General features: G+C 40.6%; 2 protein-coding genes across 3 annotated transcripts in view; both read right to left on the bottom strand.

Moving 5' to 3' along the window:
* CACNA1S (calcium voltage-gated channel subunit alpha1 S) overlaps positions 1–9678 on the bottom strand; it is a 101638-nt gene extending 91960 nt beyond the window's left edge. For both annotated transcript variants that reach the window (XM_051998675.1, XM_051998676.1), the window contains exons 1-2: positions 9470–9678; positions 3393–3498 (exon numbers count right to left, since the gene is read on the bottom strand). In XM_051998675.1, the coding sequence (XP_051854635.1) occupies positions 3393–3498; positions 9470–9621 (258 nt within the window). In that variant the 5' untranslated portion in view covers positions 9622–9678. The remainder of the gene's footprint in view (positions 1–3392; positions 3499–9469) is intronic.
* Positions 9679–11942: 2264 nt separating this feature from the next.
* On the bottom strand, positions 11943–12585 carry ASCL5 (achaete-scute family bHLH transcription factor 5). Its single transcript, XM_051994188.1, has one exon. It carries the CDS (start codon positions 12583–12585, stop codon positions 11965–11967), a length of 621 nt encoding a protein of 206 aa, XP_051850148.1. The 3' UTR covers positions 11943–11964.
* Between the last annotated feature and the right edge of the window lie 6100 nt (positions 12586–18685).

Below are 18685 nucleotides of genomic sequence, written 5' to 3'. Positions count from 1 at the left end.
ACAGCCTTCCTCAAAGCTGCAGATGCTGCTAAACTAACTCCCTGCTGGGGAGGACAGACATAGCTCTCTCCTACTGTGTTGGGGAAACAGAGAGGTTAGCAGAGAGCTGACTTGCACTCCTAGGAGACAAATGGGGGAGAGGGGTGACAGTCAGTGGGAGTGGGTGCCAGTAGTGCTGAATAATTAACCAGCTTCCTTGTTATTTCCTTACCACTTTCTTTTACTGGAACATTGCTGCTTTGAATTCATGTATAATCTGACTTGGCTAGAAATACATAACGTAGGGGCAAAAGCCAAAGAATTACATGTGGGGAGCCCCTGTCCTCCCTCATCCTTAAGATTGATTCCAGACAGAACAAAGAATATGCTGTCAAAATCAATCATTATTTCTTTGTTCTAAGAGCAGATTCAATGCTGGATGACTGAGATAACAGTGGTATAAACACAAAAGAAATTTGTTTTTTTTCAAAAGATAAAACTAATTTGTGCAAACTTAGAGAATTTATGCCATTAGTTACATAAATAGTTGTAGTTGGGATTAATCTTAAAGGTTAACTAGTTAGCTCTTGGTTTTCTATAGGCAATTTTTAATATGGGCACAGTTTTTCACCCCTATCTGATATTGTACAGAATAAAGATGTTCTTTGTTATTCAGTCATTTTTTAGTCTTACCTGTCTCTTCTCAACCCATTTGGGGTTTTCTTGGAAAGACAGTGGATTGATTTGCCATTTTCTTCTCCAACTCATTTTGCAGATGAGGAAACTGAGGCAAACAGAGTGAAGTGACTTGCCCAAGATCACACAGGTAGTAAGTATTTGAGGCTGGATTTGAACTCAGGAAGGTGAGTCTTCAGACCTAATACTCTGTCCAGGGCTCTACTCAGCTGCTCCAAAGAGTGCTCTAAGCAGAGGCAAAAGACTTAGATTTGAGACCCAGATTTAAAATTCCTAATCATGTGACTGTTGGAAAGTCATTTAATTAACCTCTTTGAGCCCATTTCCTTCTCTGCAAAATGGGGATGATGTAATATCTGCTTTGCAAACTTTCAAACTAGTTATTTTCATAGAAGCAACTTTGTATTTTTTTTCACCTGGGACAAAAAGTGATGAGGGGAGACAGAAAGAAAAGTGCAGGGAGAGCATCGGCAAAAGACAGCAAGTGGAGTATTGTGGGGGTGTTGTTATGATACCATAGGGGATGGGCCTCTACTACTTTTCCACTCACTCCTTTCTTTTTTTCCCAGAACCTCCCTCCTCATCTTCAGCTCTTGAATTGGTACAGGATGGTGGACTGCAAGAGGATGCCTTGAGGAGAAAACATGCCATCCTTTACCCTAAATGAGTACTAGGAGTAGAGCCCCATTTCTGGTTCTGCTATTTGTATAAACTACCCCCATTTCACAACTAAAAACTTTTACTTGTACTTTCTCCCTTCTATTCTACCTGGTAGAAAGCCTTTGTCTGAAACAAAAGTACCTGTAGAATCCCAGCTTCCCACCAAATCAAGACAGAAATCTATGAACACCTAATATAAAAGAACTCTGGAAATTAAAATGTATTTATTTAGGTCTCAGCACATGCCCAACAGCTTAGTTAGAGCATACTTTCTCCAGGGTAAACAGGTAATCTTTCTTTACATAAGACAATAGAAGTAGATAGATTTGTATCTTGGGGGAATGGGGAGATCAAGAAGTTTAGGACATTCTTCAGTACTTCAACATCCCCAATCTAATGAAGTCATGATAAAGAGAATAATAACATTTATATAGCACCACACTGGACTGTCACAGACATTGGAGATTTTAAGTTTTTATTAATCTCTTTGTCTCAGGAAATATCCCACAGGTTTGAGATAGGGCTGGGAAACCCCTCCAAATACTGATCCCCATCTAAACCCAATGAATGTTTCCTTGGCCAGGGAAATTAGCAAAAACCAAAATCTCAGAAATCTATGAGAGTCCAAGCCACTCCTTTCACTGATGGGAAAGCAGAGTTTGCTCCCCTCCCTTCAGTGTTTGAAATGCAAAAGTCTTTACCAACATAACCTAATTTGAACTCTGTAAAGTGATTTCCATAAATATATTTTTCCATAAATTATATTTCCCTCATAACTTATAGTAGAAAGTATCAGCAATAGAATATGAATGTAAGTCTTCCTGATTTCAAAGCTCAGCCTGCCACTCTCTTTAGAGAAAGAGTCTCTCAATGGCCTAGATTTTCTGCCCCTAATAGTCTGATTTAGAGGTAACCTTTGTGGTCTACCAGGAGGCATACTTTGAGGCAGAAGGGACTAAATTTTCAAATTTGTTCCCTCCTATAAGGTAACATCTATAGCCTTCCATAAAGACAGCCAATAGTACTATATTTCTCCTAGGATTATATTCAGGGAAGGGAAGATTGCAGTCCTTCATCTTATAACCCTATTAAATGGCTTATGACTCAGTGTCATAGAATTTAGAGCTGGAAGGGACCTTGGAAATCACCCAGGTGCAATCTCACCTTTTATCTCCCCAGTAGTAGAGACTGACCAACTCCATCTGTACCTGGAGCCCAAGGGGTTGTCCAGAGCCAGGTGGAAAACAAAATTGGCTACATTCCAAAGGAATGGGATGGAATGCAAATTCAGGGTGAGTCAGTAGCCTGGTAGGACTTCCCAAAAAGCCCAGAAGAACTTAGGCAGCCCAAGAAGAGGCATCATTTCCAGCAATTAAAAAATCATCCCTGTTGCTCCTTGCAACCTTCCTTTCCCCCCCAACTGTGCTCAGTTGTGGGGATCACAGTTTGGGAAGGACATAGACAAACTGATGATTAAACCAAGAGTGGAGGAGGAGTTGAGAAAACTAGGGATGTAGAGGATATTGAAGCTCTTGAAGAGCTATCAGGTGGCAAAAAGATAAGTTTTGTCCTGTTAGGGGATAGGGCTAGAAGCAATGGGTAGAAATTGTTCAGTCTTGTCTGATTCTTTATGACCTCATTTGGGATTTTCTTGACAAAGATATTGGAGTGTTTTGCCATTTCCTTCTGCAGCTCATTTTACAGACGAAGAAACTGAGGCAAGCAGGGGACAATGACTTGCCTGAGTAAATAAGTGTCTGAGGCCAGATTTGAATTTAGGAAGATGAGGGTTCCTGACTGCAGGAGGACGTTGGAAAGAGACAAATTAGGCTTAATATCAGGAGAAATTATCTAATCATTGGAGCTGTCCTCAAGTGGCATGGGCTGCCCTGCAGGGTAATGAGTTTCTTTTTTGTAGGGGTCTTCAATTGGAGGCTGGATGACTAATTGGATATACAAGTGCAGGGATTCTTTTAAAAGGTTATTTTTTTCAGGAGGTCCCTTTCAGCTCATATGTTCTATGATTCTGTGGAAATGGGTAGTCAAGGCTTGCTTACCAGGCCAAGGTTGAGGGAATTGTTGTCATCCTCAGGCATGGGCAAGTACACCGCCAGAGCCACGCAGTTGGCAAAGATAGTGAGTAAGATGATTGTCTCAAAGGGTCTGAAGTCAGGGTTAAGGAGAGTCCTTGATAGCAGGTGGCCCCTTTTGAAGGAAGAGGGTTGACAAATAACCCAGAACTGTATTCCTATACAGCCAGTACTGCATGCAGAATTTTTTTGGTATCCTTGCAGAATCCCAGGCAAATAATCCACTGTCCCTCTGTGGGAGTTGTATCCAGGAAAAGGGATTTAGGATTCACTCACAAGGGTTCAAGGAGAATATCACAATATCTTATATTGTGATATTCTCAAACTTTGGAAAAGTGAATTTCTTACTTCACATTTAGAAATATTACTCATGCTATATATACCAACCATGACACTTTAGCACTTCAATTTTGTGGTGGTCTTCCTAAAAAAAAACTCTATCTCATTCCTTTAAAATAAAACAACTTTCAATGTCTCCCCAAAAGCCTACAAAATAAAGTCTACTCTAATCACAGAATTTTAAGTCTCTCTGTGATCTGAGATTTTTCAGGCTTCTTATACCCCTAACTTTTTTATGGTACCTTCTACTCTAGTCCAGTGATGATAAATTCAAATAGAAATAGGGGTAACCAAACCACACTTAGGGATCTATGCAGGCCACATATTGATTCAGAAAACCACATATTAACATTATTTATGTTTTATTGTAGTTTTGTTTATTTTCTTAGATATTTCCCAATTATATTTTAATCTGATTCAGGCCACACTCAGGAGAACTGTGGTCAGCAGTGTGGCCAGTAGCCAGGGATTTGCTGTCTTTGATTAGAGTCTAGTCCAGTGATTCTCAAAACTTTTTGGTCACAGAACCTTTTTACACTTTTAAAAATTATTGAGGCTCTCCCCAAGCAGCGTTGTTTATGTAGGTTTTATCTATTGATATTCACTGTATTAGAAATTTAAATATCTTTATGAAAATAGTTTTGACCTTACAGACTTCCTAAAAGTTTTTTTGGGGAACTATACCTTGTGAGATGTTGCTATAATTAAATGAGATTCTTCACTATTCAGTGAAATTCACTTAACACATACACACAATTATCCAAATTTTTCAACATACAAAAATTATTCAGATCAGATCTGTACTTTCCTATCTCTATAGCTTTTCTTCTGGAACATCATAGAATCTAAATCTAGTACTAGAAGGAACCCTAGAAGTTATCCAGTTGAACATGAATATTTTATGGATGAGGACATGGAGTCCAGAGAGATTAACCTCTGTGTTAACTCTTGGCTTGGCTTGCCTAACTTCATCCAAATAAGAAATGGTAGAACTCGGGTTCCATGATTCTTTCCATGTCACTTATGAGCATCAGTGGGTATTATAGAAAGAGCAATGGACTTTCACTCAGGTGTTGGAGATTTGAATCTGTAGGTTTGAATCTAGGTCCTAATTCATGCTAACTAAGCTGACCTTGACTAATAAAAATAGCAAACATTTCTATAGAGCTTTAAGATTTGAAAACTTTGTATGCATTGTTTTGTTTAATCCTTGCAATAACTCTGCCATTATTATCCTCACTTTTCAGGTGAAGAAACGGAGGCTGAGAAATGTTAAGTGGCTTGCCCCAAAGTCACATAAACAATACGTGTCTGAAGGATTTCAACTCATCTTCTTTATTCCATCTGGATGACTCACCAGTTTCTGAGATTGCAAAAAGACATAATCATATCTGTCCTACCTGCTTCACAGGGTATTGTAAGGAAAGCACTTTGTAAACCTTGAAACATTTCTATAAATATGATTATTTTTGTGATTATCTCTGTCAAAGTTTCTTCATCCTTCAAGGACCAGCTCAAATGCCAACTCTCATAAGTCTTAATAATTGAAGACTTGGGGTTAAATATTGCTTTTAATAATTATTAACTATGAGACCAGGTGCAAGTCACTTAAATTGTCTGTTTCAATATTTGTAAAATGGGGAGAGTGATTTACACATTTTATAAATGAAATTTATAATTATTATATGAAATTGCACCCCCCAAAATGCACTCACTTTTTTTTTTTTGGCTGAGGCAATTGGGATTAAGTGAGTTGCCCAGGGTCGCCACAGCCAGGAAGTGTTAAGTGTCTGAAATCAGATTTGAACTCAGGTCCTCCTGATTTTAGGGCTGGTGCTCTGAGAGCCACTGAGTCATCTAAGTGCCGCCTCCCTTTTTTATGTCACCAATTTTTAGATCACACACATGTACCACTACAATGCAGTCCTTGTCCGTGCATCTCCTACCACAGGGCCTTACCCATGGCAGGAACTTAATACATTTGCCAAGTTTAATTGAAATAATATTGGAGTTATCTCAGTACATATTTTATTCATCAGGCAGAATGGTTTCTCCATCTTATTAAGCTCTGTAACTTTGCTCCTTCTTTCCAGCACCCAATACTTATTCCTTGGAGGTTCAGGAAGTACACATTGAAATTTCTTCCTCTCAGTAGAGGACATTGGATGCAGAATGGTTGAGGTGTTCACCTGTTTTAATGATCTACTTAACTTTGCTCTCAGGTGTGTGTAACAATGATTGTTAAACAGTCATCAATATAACAAAACAGCTATATGTAGAACTGAACTGATTTGTAATTGTCAAGTAGTTTTAAAGTTTCACTCTCTTATAAACCTTTTGTCTCAAAGAATCCTACATCTTGAAGAATCCTACATCTCTCTCTCTTTCTCTGTCTCTGTCTCTGTCTCTCTCAACCTCTCTCCTTTTTCTTTCTCCTCCAAAGGATTCATGGATTTCTGGGAATCTGATTAGGTTGGATATGTTGGATATGTATTATGGCAGTATATATAGAAGAGTGTGTGTGTGTGTGTGTGTGTGTGTGTGTGTGTGTATAGTATACATATATATATTATGGCAGTATATATAGAGTGTGTTTATATATATTATATACATATATATAATGACAGTATATATATAAGATAGCTGGTGATATAGCTATATATAGAAGTATATATATATATATTATGGCAGCATATATAGAAAAGAGCAGGTGTACAGCTCTCAGAAAAGAATCAACTCTCATTTCCAGCGATTGAAGGAGATTTCCTTAGTTAAGTCATTGTACACATTTGCACACACACAGTCCTACATGCATACATTTGAATACCTCTTCCTTATATATACTTAGAAATGCAGAGCTTTAGTGCAGAGTAGCTCAGGGAGGGAGAGGAAAGGGATCCTTGGGGAAATTTTGGTGATGAAAAAACACAAGATATCAACTAAAATTTATTATTTAAAAACAAGAAATGCAGAACTTTTTGCGGGGATCAGAGAAGAAGGGAGGTGGACACCTGTGATTTCATCAGCATAGAGAACTTCAGGTGTGGAACCTCCTTTCTCACTACTAATGCAAATCAGCAATTAATCTGGAATTGACAGCATCAAAAGTTGCCCGGGGGTGCTGAGAGGCTAAGTTGCTTTCTACTGTCACACAGATATTAATTGTCAGTCATGAGATTTGAAGACAGCTTCACAACTGCAAGATCCATTGTCTCTGCCCTGTTTCATATCCATACGCTTTCACACACTTCCCACCAAATCTTCATCTAAATGATCTGCTTCTATGACTGTGGCTCTTTCAATAACATGATAGTTAAGTCTTCAACTGTGATTGAGCCTAAAGAAATTTAGAAATTAGGGAAAATTAGGATGGGAGGGAGAGGGCATGGTATAAGAAGAATAGGACAGAATAGAGAGGGGCAAAGGACAGGGGAGTAGAGAATAAAGGGAATTGGACTCGGTCACATTTAACAAAGAATATATTGTTGTTGAATGAAATTAGGAAATTCTCTCAGCGGCTGAGATTCCCCATTCCTGTTCCTCTCTTGCTTTACTACTGGGTGACAGCTTTAAGGGCCAGGGAGTAAGATTGATCCTTCGTAAGTGGTTACTATTCTCTCCTGTTGGAACCCTGGAACTGAACTAGGAGACAAAGCTGAATTCTGGGGGGGATAGAAGACGGAAGGTAGGTAGTCTTAGGGTTTTCAATCAGTTCCAATAGAGCAGTAATGAATTGAACCAGCTACACCCAGCGAAAGAACTCTGGGAGATCACTAAGAACCATTACATTGAATTCCCAATCCCTATATTTTTGTCTGCCTGTATTTTTTATTTTCTTTATAGGCTAATAGTACACTATTTCAAAGTCCGATTCTTTTTGTACAGCAAAATAACTGTTTGGACATGTATACTTATATTGTATTTAATTTATACTTTAACATATTTAACATGTATTGGTCAACCTGCCATCTGGGGGAAGAGGTGAGGGGAAGGAGGGGGAAAATTGGAACAAAAGGTTTGGCAATTGTCAATGCTGTAAAATTACCCATGCATATAACTTGTAAATAAAAAATCTATAATAATAATAAAAAAGGACTTGGTTGAGAAAACCTTATTCTATTGACTTTGCAGAATGGAATGGGGTGGAGAAGGACATGGAAGCAGAGGAGAGGAGAGGAGACAAGAAAATGAGCAAGCAAGAAGTAAGGAGTACAAAGGGGATTTAAGAAACAAACAGAGGGAAAGGGTCACAATGGGGATGGTGTGGGTGGGCAGAGAAACCTTTTGGCACATGGGGAAGAGAAACAGAAAGGGAGATTTGATCTAGGATAGGCAGAGAGCAGCTGTGGGGAATAGGATTGATGCATTTCCCAAGTTATTTCAAATAGCTCTCAAACTTTTTCCTGAAATAATTTGTTTTTCTTGCTTTAACTTTTTCTTCTCCTTTCCCAGGGCCGCCCTGTGCTCACCTTTCCAGAACCCTGTGTGATAGCCTTCCCCTACATCCCTCATTCTAAATATCCTGACTCTTCCTTTGTCCCTTCGCTGTTTATAGGGCTTGGTTCCAATAGGAGAAAATAGTGACTACTTATGAAACATCATTCTTATTCACTGGCCCTTAAAGCTGTCACCCTATAGTAAAGCAAGAGAGGAATCAGGAATGGGGAGTGTCAGTGACTGAGAGAACATTTTCCTGATTTCATTCAATGACAATATATTATCTTTGTCAGTGTGATGGAGTCCAATTCCCTTTATTCTCTGCTCCCCTGTTCTTTGTTCCCCTCTTCTGCTCTGCTCTCCTCACACTATACTTTCCCCACCCCAAATCCTATTTTTTCCTAATTTCTTTAGACTTGGTCACACTAGCAGACTTATATTGTTGAAAGAGCCATGGTCATAGAAACAGAATATTTAGATTAAGATTTGGAGGGAGGTGAGAGAGGGTTATGTATGTGAAAGAATATGGATATGGATTAGTGTACAGACAATAGTCCCCATCTTTCTCACACCCCCAGATTCACCTTTTTAATTATATCCTTCTTTTTCAGAGTCCTTCTGTACCCCTTGAAATTCTAAGCCAGTGCAGAGACCTCCTTCCTTCCTGACAGGAGCTACAACAAAGCCTGATGGAGGTGATTTCCAGTGTCACCCTTGGAACAGTTTGGGCTAAAACCGAAACACTTCTTAGCCTTCTTTTCCACTTTGGTGATGTTCTTTAGGGGAGGATTTCACTTTCCCCCTCTCCATTTCAATATCTGATTTCCCACCTCCCCTAACCCAGCCTTATCAGCCTAATACTCTGGGATTTCAAGCATTTATTCCCAAAATTTCAAGAACTGTAAGTGGGAAGGGAATGGAAAGGTCACCTAGTCCAATACCTATCAGCAGCTTGGAGGCTTATACTAAGTCACACACATAGCAGAGAGGGGGTTTAAATCCGGGTTCTCTGACCTGAAATCCAATTTCACTCACCCCACATTTCCATTTTCACTTGGTCTGCCTGCTCCTTCATCACCATTGTGCCCACACAACAGACCCTCGGGGGCACTGAAATGCTGAATGTTGCCAGCTTCTTTCCTCTACCTCCCCTCCTAGCCCCTGACCTCTCCAGGGTCCAGCCGTCCTGCTGGGATCTCCTGATCTCCCAACCACCTCGTCCCATCCCCATCCCCATCCCCGATGCTCCCTGTGATCTCAAAGGATACTTCCATTCTACAATGCTAATGCAGGCCTTCCTCAGGGGGTTCTGGAGGGTGAGACAGAACAGTGCCCGGGGTGGTCGGGGCAGGATCTCAGGAAGTGGCTTCTTGGGTTGCTTCTTCTTCTGGTTCTCGTCCTGGGGCGAGGAGGGCTCCATGCTTTCCCCGCCGCCGTTGCCTCCCCGACCCTGCCCTCCCCCTCCTCCCCTGCGCCTGTCCTGGAGGGCCCCTTGCCCCGGACTGGGCGAGCCTGGGCTTGGTGGCTGCTTGAGATGGGCTGGGGGTGGGGATGGGGCGGGCGGGTGGCGTGCGTGTAAAATTAGCCCCAGCTTGGCTGTCCTTGAGTGCCTGAGGCTAAGGGGCAGCTGTCGCTCCTTCCCTCGCCCATACACCAGCCTGCACGTGGGATAGGAAGCGATATTCCAGATGTATTTTGGGGTGCTTGGGGAGGAGCTCTTAGGATAGGGAGGACAGAAAACTTATAAAAAGGGTTCAGAATATGTCCAGGAGCCTGGCTGGGCTTCTTGTCCTGGGGAGAAAGTGTAATAAATAGAATTCTGGATTTGGAATCAGGAAAACCTGAATTCAAATCCTACCTTAGTCACTTAATAACAGTATGAACTTGGACAAATGACTTAAGTTTTCTGAGACTCAATTTCCTCATCGCTAAAATGGGAAGTATAACAACAGTTTCTATTTCACAGGATCTGTGATGACCAAATGAGATAACAAATGTGAACTTCAATTAGTGTTAAATAAATGCTAGCTATTATTATTGTTTCTAACTAGTCACTTAAATAGAACCATAGATTTCTAGCTAGACCTAGAGCCCCACTCCTTCATTTTAAGGAAGAAATAGGGTCACACAGGGAAATGACTTGGGGAGGTAAGGGAAGCAGGAATGGAGTTCAAACCTAGGCTTCTTCCACTATAACACTCTATCTGTCCTAAAACTAAGGCCTTAACTCCAGCCCCTCCTCCCCACTCCCCAAACAAGGGTGAGGAACTGGCCTGAAGCCCAATTCATCTCTTAGTTACAGTTTCTCCTTCTTTGCAGTCTATTTTCCCCCTAAGATCAGACTTCTCTTTCCGACACAGGAGTAGTTTAAGTTTGGGCTGGACAGTTACCTTCCCTACACCAGGCTGGAGTCCAGCCAATGGGGACATCATGAAACCTTTCTCAGGAGTCCCATTAGGGAGAGCTCTGGGATGAAAGAACTGAGGGAGGGGAGGAGGAAGAAAAGGGACGATAAGTTGGAGAGGGAAAAGCTGCTTTTGGGAGAACACCAAAAAGTCCAAAAAAAAAAAAAAAGCTTTTATTAAAACCTGATTTGTAGGGGTAGTGTGCTGGGGATGGGTATAGAGAAAAGGCACACAATTATAGACCCTGCCCTCAAGAGGCTTGCTGTAAAAATTAAAAAAAAAAAGAAATGACAAAAGAAAGGGAATTGGTGCATCATAATATGATGTAACCCTCATTGATAACTCTTCACTCTGCTATTCCCTCTCATTGTATTTTTGGATGAAAGCTGGCTTGAAAACATAGTCACAAACTCCAAAGGGATTATGTAGTGGGGCATAGGTACCAAAGGGTGGTGGGACTTCCCTTGGGAAAGCTAAAATCATAGAGTTCAATCCCATGCTACTTTGCTCAGTCACCCCAACTTCTTCTTTTTTTTTTGCTGAGGCAATTGGGGTTAAGTGACTTGCCCAGGCTCACACAGACAGGACGTGTTTAAGTATCTGAGGTCAAATTTGAATTCAGGTCCTCCTGACTTCAGGGCTGGTGCTCTATTTACTGCACCACCTGGCTGTCCCCCCTCCCCATCCCAGCTTCTACTATTCATTGTGCCTACCATGACCTCAGAAAGAGCTTGAAAGAATAAATCCCACAATATCCCATTTCCCTATTCCCCAAGTATTCCTCTCCCTTTATGTCATAGCCCAGGAGAGAAATCGAGGTTCTCAAGAACGAGTTATCTCAAATGAGAGAATCTTTGAAAAACCTGAGCATGGTGTCTGGCATCTAGAAGGCACTCAATAATTGCTTGTTCCCTTTCCCTTTTTGGTGTAAGTTGTAGGAGTGATTGTGAGGGAGGGAGTTTGGCGGTATCTTGATTCATGAGCCTGGATTTGTGATTATGTCCTTGAAAGGAATTCTGCTTAGGACAATTCCTACCACTACAGATTGTCAATTGTGCTACCATTTTAGTCACAGGCTGGAACCTAGAGGAGATGCTAGAATTTTGGGGTCTAGAGCCATCTAGTGGGGATCATGGGATACTGCAGAGCACATTCACAAGGTTTGTCTACAGAGCTTTCACACTAGCCTTGATTCCCGAACATCTTTAGGGAGCCTGGGATAAGGAGGATGGATTGGTAGAGAACTGCCCGTCAGACTGCACCCCTTCCCACCTGGAGCACCTACACTGTTGATCTTCTTGATTCAGAGATAGAGGGACGAAGAAAGGGGAAGGGTTGTAGGTTGGGGGAGGGGGACTTCAGTGGCTGGATTCCTCTGATTCACAGAAGGGGGATGAGGAGAAGTAGGAGGAAGAGGAAGACTCTGGGACCAGGGAAGAAGAGGCTTTAGATTCGCCATCACTGGTGCAGTCCGTCAGAGGGCCAGGGGGAGGCTTGGGAGCTGGTCCTCCACCCAGGACACTACTCCCAGTGGTGGAAGCTGTGCCCTCTGGTGCTGTGCTAAGCAGGTCTTGCAAGTATTTGATGTACCGGATGGCAGCTCGAAGGGTCTCCACTTTGCTGAGTCTCTTCTCCGCTAGTGCCCCCGGAAGGTGCCCCCGGAGTCGGGCGTAGCCCTCGTTGACACATTTCACCCTCTGCCTCTCCCTCTCGTTACGTTTCTGGATGAAGGCTGGCTCAAATGGGTAGTCATAGACTCCAAAGGGACTGTGGAACGGGACGTAGGGGAAGACCCCACCATATGTGTCATAATAGGCTGGCTCCACGTTGCTGGGATAGAGCAGGAAAGGCATGCTCATCAAGGACTCTGTGGGGGGAAGGTGGGAATGCCCAGGAGGGGCCACAATCCCCAGCTGCATACAGCTGGGGGAAGTCACGGACCTGCGGTCCACTAAGGCCCGGCAGAAATTATTGTTCATCGTCACTAGTCAAGATAGACCTTGAAGAATTCCCCCACAGTCTAAAGAGAAATCCACCTTCAGGGAGGAAGTCACATCTCTAGCCGCACCTTAGATTTGGAAAGTGAGACTGGAGTTTTTTTTTGTTAGGAAGTTGTCTGGGGGCTTCCAGGCTCTAATATAAGCCATTACTATTGAAAAACAATCTCCTTTCCTCAAAGCTAACCAGTTCCATCTCAAAAGCTGGCTGCTGCTCAAGAGGCCTCCTGGTCAACTTCTCTGACATCCCAGTTTTACAAGGATAAGTCAACAAAACTTTTCACTGCACATTTCTATGGGTGGAAAATAAAAAAGTCTTTCTGGCTCTATCTCTAAAACTCCATTCCTCAGACACATAGAAACTGGCTTCTCTCTCTTTTTTTTTCCAGAAAATAGAAAAAGAGGAATTTCACAAGAGAACTGATGGTCAAATCCTGGGAATTGTGGGAAGAAATGCCACTTAGGAAGCCAAGGAAGTAAAGATGGCTGTTACAGTTGAAGCTGCGCAGCAGAGATTGTCCCAGTAACTCAGAATCAATCCTTCTAAGGAAAAAAAAGAACAAAAATATCAGTTATGATGGGGATCTTTCTGGTGGCCCAATTCCCAAAGATTAGCCAATCAAGTGATGGGCCAACAATGGTGGGAAAACAACAATAACAACAAAAACTCTTTCCTTGCTAAAACACTTCAATTAGACCAGGCTTTTTTACTCAGAGAAGGCAGGGATATTCATCTAGAAGAATTAAGGAATATTCATTGTATTAATTCTTGTATTTTATGTTATCTAACCAATTTAAGAATTCAGCTAGCTCTTTTTGACTAAGTTAAAATGTCACAGCTCTTAGATGTGAAAGTAAGACAATTATTGTCTGGATATAACTGATCTTTTGGGAGCAATCATGCTTGCAGCCTTATTTTCCTGGGCAAACAGATTTGGGGATATAGAGCACATCAGGGACACGGAACAAAGATAAGGATATATGTCTTTTTGAACTTTTTTCCCCCACAAGTATGATCACTTTATTTGTATATTACTATTTGTATTTGGGGGCAGATAGGTGTGGCAATGGATAGACTCAAATCTAGAATCTTCAGGACCTGACTTCAAATCCCATGAGATACTTATTAGCTATGTGACACTGGGCAAGTCACCTAACTTTAGTTTTCTTATCTGTAAAAAGGGGATAAATGGAGATAAAATGGGAGTACCAATCTCCCAGGTTCATTATGAAGATCAAATGAGATAATGATTGGAAAGCACTTAACGTAGTGCTTGGCATATAATGAGTGCCATATAAATATTAGCTTTTATTATTATTATCATATTATTATTCATTAAATCCAACAATTATATAATAATAGCTATCAGTTATATAAACCTTTACAAATATTCTCTCATTTTATTCTCCCAGCAATCCTACAAAATGGTGCTATTATTATCTCCATTTTGTATATGAGGAAATTCAGACAAGTGTGAAGTGACTTGTTCAGGGTCAAAAAGCTATTATATGTCTATGGCCATATTTGAACTCAGGTCTTCCTGATTTCTGGTCAGGTACCACCTACCTGTCTGAATTTATCATAAATTTTGTTTATGGTCCTTGAAAGTCTAAAACTAACTGAACCCATTTACCCTTGGAGAGAAGGGCCATTACTTCAAAAGGAACCTGGTAAAGAAAGAGTTAAAATGCCGCCAACTCTTTTGCTATGTTGCCAACATTATTATAATAATAACAAGTGTATCCAATATCCAGTGATATGGAAAAGTCTATAAAACTGAATGAAGTAAAGTCCCCCAAAACTAATAATGTGAAGTCCCATATTTAGTATACATTAGAAGTGAGATTTGAATCCAGGTCCTTTGATTTCCAAATGAATACGCTTCCCTCCTCTCTTCTCCTTACATGGAAAAAATGGAGAAATGTAGGCTAAATAATAGCACAATTAGTTGGATACAGAGCTGGTTAATTGGTCCGATTCAAAGAAGGATTAACCTAGGAAATCTTGGAAGGAGATTACTGACATGATACGCAATGATCTGTGTGCTTGGCTCAGGGTCTTTAGACATTTTTTATCAATGATGTGGATGGAAGGTGCAGGTGGCAAGTTTATTGAATTTTCAGAAATCGCAAACCCAGGAGGGAGGGAAGTCTAGCCCCAGTAGATGTTAAAGTCAGAATCTAAAAAATTCTCAAAGGCTAGGATATTGGGATGAATATAATATAGGATACAACTTAATAGGGATAAATACAAAGTCTTATATTGTGGGGGTGGGGATGTCTAAGAATCAATTTCACAGGTAAAGATGGGGTAGGTATGATTGTCAGTTTGCCTAAAAATGATCTGGGAATTTTAGAAAATATTGTGCAGGCACTTAGTAGGTCCTTAATAAATGCTTATTGATTGACTGTATGATTGACTTTGATGAACTCAAAATGAATTCACAGGGAGATATAATAGCCAAAAAAGGGAATGAACTCTTGGGCTATATCAAGGGAGACAGAGATTCTGGGAATAAGGGATGAGAATTGGTCAGATAGAGAGAATTCAGAAGTGGTAATCAGAATGATGTCTGAGTTTCAGGAGGATTTGTTGAAGAAATAAAGAAGGTTTACCCTGGAAAAGAGAAGAATCAGGAGGAGACATGATAGAAAGCTAGCTTTTTAGACTTATTTACATTTGTGCGTATTGGATCACTGTGTGTGATCCAGTCAAATTGGGGACTACTTGTGCAAAGCCCAGGAGGTGGGAGATAGACTGTCATAGTCAGAAAACCATTAGCATTTTGATCAAAACATCAAGTATGTGAAGGTGAGTAGCAGGAAAGATAGTTGCAAACCAGATTGTGAAGAACTTCAAATGGTAGGATTTTATATTTTATCCTAGAGGCAATAGAGTGTTAGTGGTTGAATGTTTTTGAGTAGGTCAGGGCACTATGTTTTAAGAATATTGGTTTGGTGATTGTGTGGAGGATAGAGAAGAAAGAGAAGAGACTAGAGCTGAGGAGACCAATTAGGGAGCTATTATAATAGTTTATATAAGATGTGATGTGGGTGTCAATTTGAGTATTCAATATTGATCATTCAATTTGTGAATGGAGATCAGAGGCTGGAGATTGTCAAAATGGGGGGCACAAGACTTGGCAACTGGTGGTCTTTGGTAGTTGAAAGAGAAGAATCAAGGATGATTATAAGATAGTATAAGTTGGTTAATTATAGTTAGTTTTATATATATATATATATGTATATATATAATGATTTTATAGTTTAAGATAGTAAACTTTTTTAATGGGAGATGATGTGATATCATGGTCTACTTCAAGAACAAAGGACAAACAAGAGCAACCACAATGATTTCATCAACAAAATGGTCATTTTTGGAGGAATAAATGATTTTGTAGGTACAAGGAGTGAAGTAGAAATATAATGAGTTACTTTTGGAGTTTGAGATGTGAAATACCTATGGAGATGTCCAAAGAACATTTGATAGTACCGAACCAGAGTTTGGTTCATCTTCCTCCTACCCATAAAAGATTAATTGGAGGAAAATAAGATACATATATTTGAGAGACATCTGAAAAGAGATGGTAAGTGAATTATAATAGCTAATGTTTGTGTAGTACTCACTAATAGTCAGGTACTCTGCTAAATGCTTTACTATTATTTCATTTGATGCCTCACAACATTTCTGGGAGATAAGTGCTATGATTATCTCATTTTACAAATGAGGAAACTGAAACAAACAGAAGGGCTTTGTTCTTGTTAGTGTCTGAGGTCAGATTTGAATTCAGGTTTTCCTGACTCTGGAACCTGTAATCAATCTATTTTACTGCCTGGTAGCCCCAAGTGAAAACTTGGGAGTTGATGAAATGAATTCATTATTATATTGAATATATAGTTTAAAAAATGAGTGCCCAGGACTGAGCCCTGGGAGACGCCCCGTACTTAATGGCTGGGAGGAATATGATGACATACCAAAGGAGACTAAGTCACATAGATGGAAAGAGGACCAAGGGATAATAGTTAAGGGAGAAGAGTACCCTCAGATATTTTTGTCTAACTGGATCCTTGGGGCAGTGAGGTGATGAGTGCTGGGCCTGGAATTAGAAAGAATCAAGTTCAAATCTGTCCTCAGACACTTTATTAGCTGCATGATTTTGGCAAAGTCACTGTTTGTCTCAGTTTCCTCATCTGTAAAATGAGTTGAAGAAGCTAATGGCAGAATACTGTAGTATCTTTCAGTGTTATTGAAACAACTGAACACCCACAGAGTGAATCTTCAAATAAATAAGGGGGAAAAGGCAACAAAAGGCACTGAAGACAATTGGCTATGTTACTTTTAGGGCTTGTGGAATCTTAGCAAACGGGAGCAGAGATTTAGATGTATAAGTCCACTGAGTTCAAATCATTCATTTTTCAGATTTAAAAAAATCATTCATTTTTCAGATTAAAAAAACTCCACAAAACTGAGGGCACACAAGACAGCATTAAAATCAGCCCCTGGATTGACACTGAATGACAGATAATATTGGTCTGTAATCTTCTAAAGGGCTGATTTCAAATCCCATCATTTAACTTCACCATCAGTATGTGCTAGTATGACCTCACAACCTCAACTGAAAAAATGGGGAATCATTGAGAGGCGGAGCGTGATATGGCTAAAGTACTGGTCTTAAAATTGGGAAGGCTTGGGGTCAAATGCTGATTCTGGCACTTACTGGCACTGTGACCCTACACAAGCCACCTCCCTTTCCAGTGCCCCAAGAAGTTCTTGAAGACTTGTAAGTTGGAAATGATTGCTGATCTAAGTGGGTAAAGGGAGTTTCTCTCCATCCCTACCCACTCTCCCTTCTGAGATGGAAGTCAGAGTATTTGAACTACTTACCTTGCAAGATTATTTGAAGAAGTTACTTTGTGAATCTAAAAGTTCTGTGTATTTGGTGGAACCCCCATGATGCCAGGCAGTGAGACTTTACATATGGGCACCATGGGCTATCACTTTCTGAAACGGTATCCTTGGATCTGCCTCCAATTTTAATGTCTCATTTGTTCCTCCTCTTCCAGCTCTGGAGGAAAAGGGAAATAACTGAAATAACTAACTAGCAGTTATTGAACTGAAAGGGCTGCCAGCTCTGTAAAGATCTGGGAAGTCATCCTTCTTTGGGGTGTTTTGTGTCAGCTTTGAGAATCTGTAGGGATTTCAGAGGAGACTCATTTCCTTTGAACTGGCCACCAAGTGGTACAAAAGCAATGACCTATATAGTTCAACTCTTCTATTAGAAGCACCATGACCAAACCAAGTCAGCAAGCATTTATTAAACACTTATTGGTATGCCAGGCATTGTGCCGGGGGGGGGGTAGGAAAACAGCAAAAAAATGTTGTCCCTGTCTTCAAGGAGATTACAGTCTAATGGAAGAGAGAAGATTCACATGGTTATGTGCAAATAAAATACAGACAGGTTAACATGGAACTATGTTCTATTGTGGCCAGGAAATCAGGAAAAGCTACTTACAGAAGGTAGGATTTTACCAAGATTTCAGGAGACAATTAAGAAGAGAATTACAGGTATGAGGGATAGTCAATGAGAACCCAGCATCAGGACATGGAGGATCTTGTGTGAGCAATGGGAAGGACATCGGCAGTAGCAAAGACAGTATCACTGGATGCTGTGTATGGAGGGGAGTAAAATCGAAGGAGACTGGAAAAGAAGGAGGAGCCCAGGGTTATCAAAGTCTTAAAAAGCCAGAGAGAATTTTTAAAATATTTGATCCTGAAGGAAACAGGGAGCCACTGGAATTTACTGAATGGGAGTGGAGGGGATAAAATGTTTGGATGTGCTTTTGTCCAAATAGATCAAAGAAATGATCATCCCACTGGACTGTGCTCTGGTCACACTACTTATCAAAGATTTACAGAAGAGGCCTTAGAGATCATCAAGGTCAATCCTCTCATTTTACAGGTGAGGAAACTAAAGCTCAGAGTTTAACTTGCCCAGACTCAAGCAGCCGGTGAGTTTGTGAACTCTTAAGAATCCTGGTCTTATTGCCTTCAAGTCCAGTACTCTCTCCACTGTACCCAAAT

This window comes from Antechinus flavipes, chromosome 4, assembly GCF_016432865.1.
Source record: "Antechinus flavipes isolate AdamAnt ecotype Samford, QLD, Australia chromosome 4, AdamAnt_v2, whole genome shotgun sequence".
NCBI lineage: Eukaryota > Metazoa > Chordata > Mammalia > Dasyuromorphia > Dasyuridae > Antechinus > Antechinus flavipes.
Note: the sequence above shows the minus strand (reverse complement) of the source record. Positions and strands in the feature narration are given on the sequence as shown.

Excerpts from the sequence above, each read along its gene's own strand:
- ASCL5 (XM_051994188.1), bottom strand. The coding sequence starts at position 12,585 with ATGAACAATAATTTCTGCCGGGCCTTAGTGGACCGCAGGTCCGTGACT.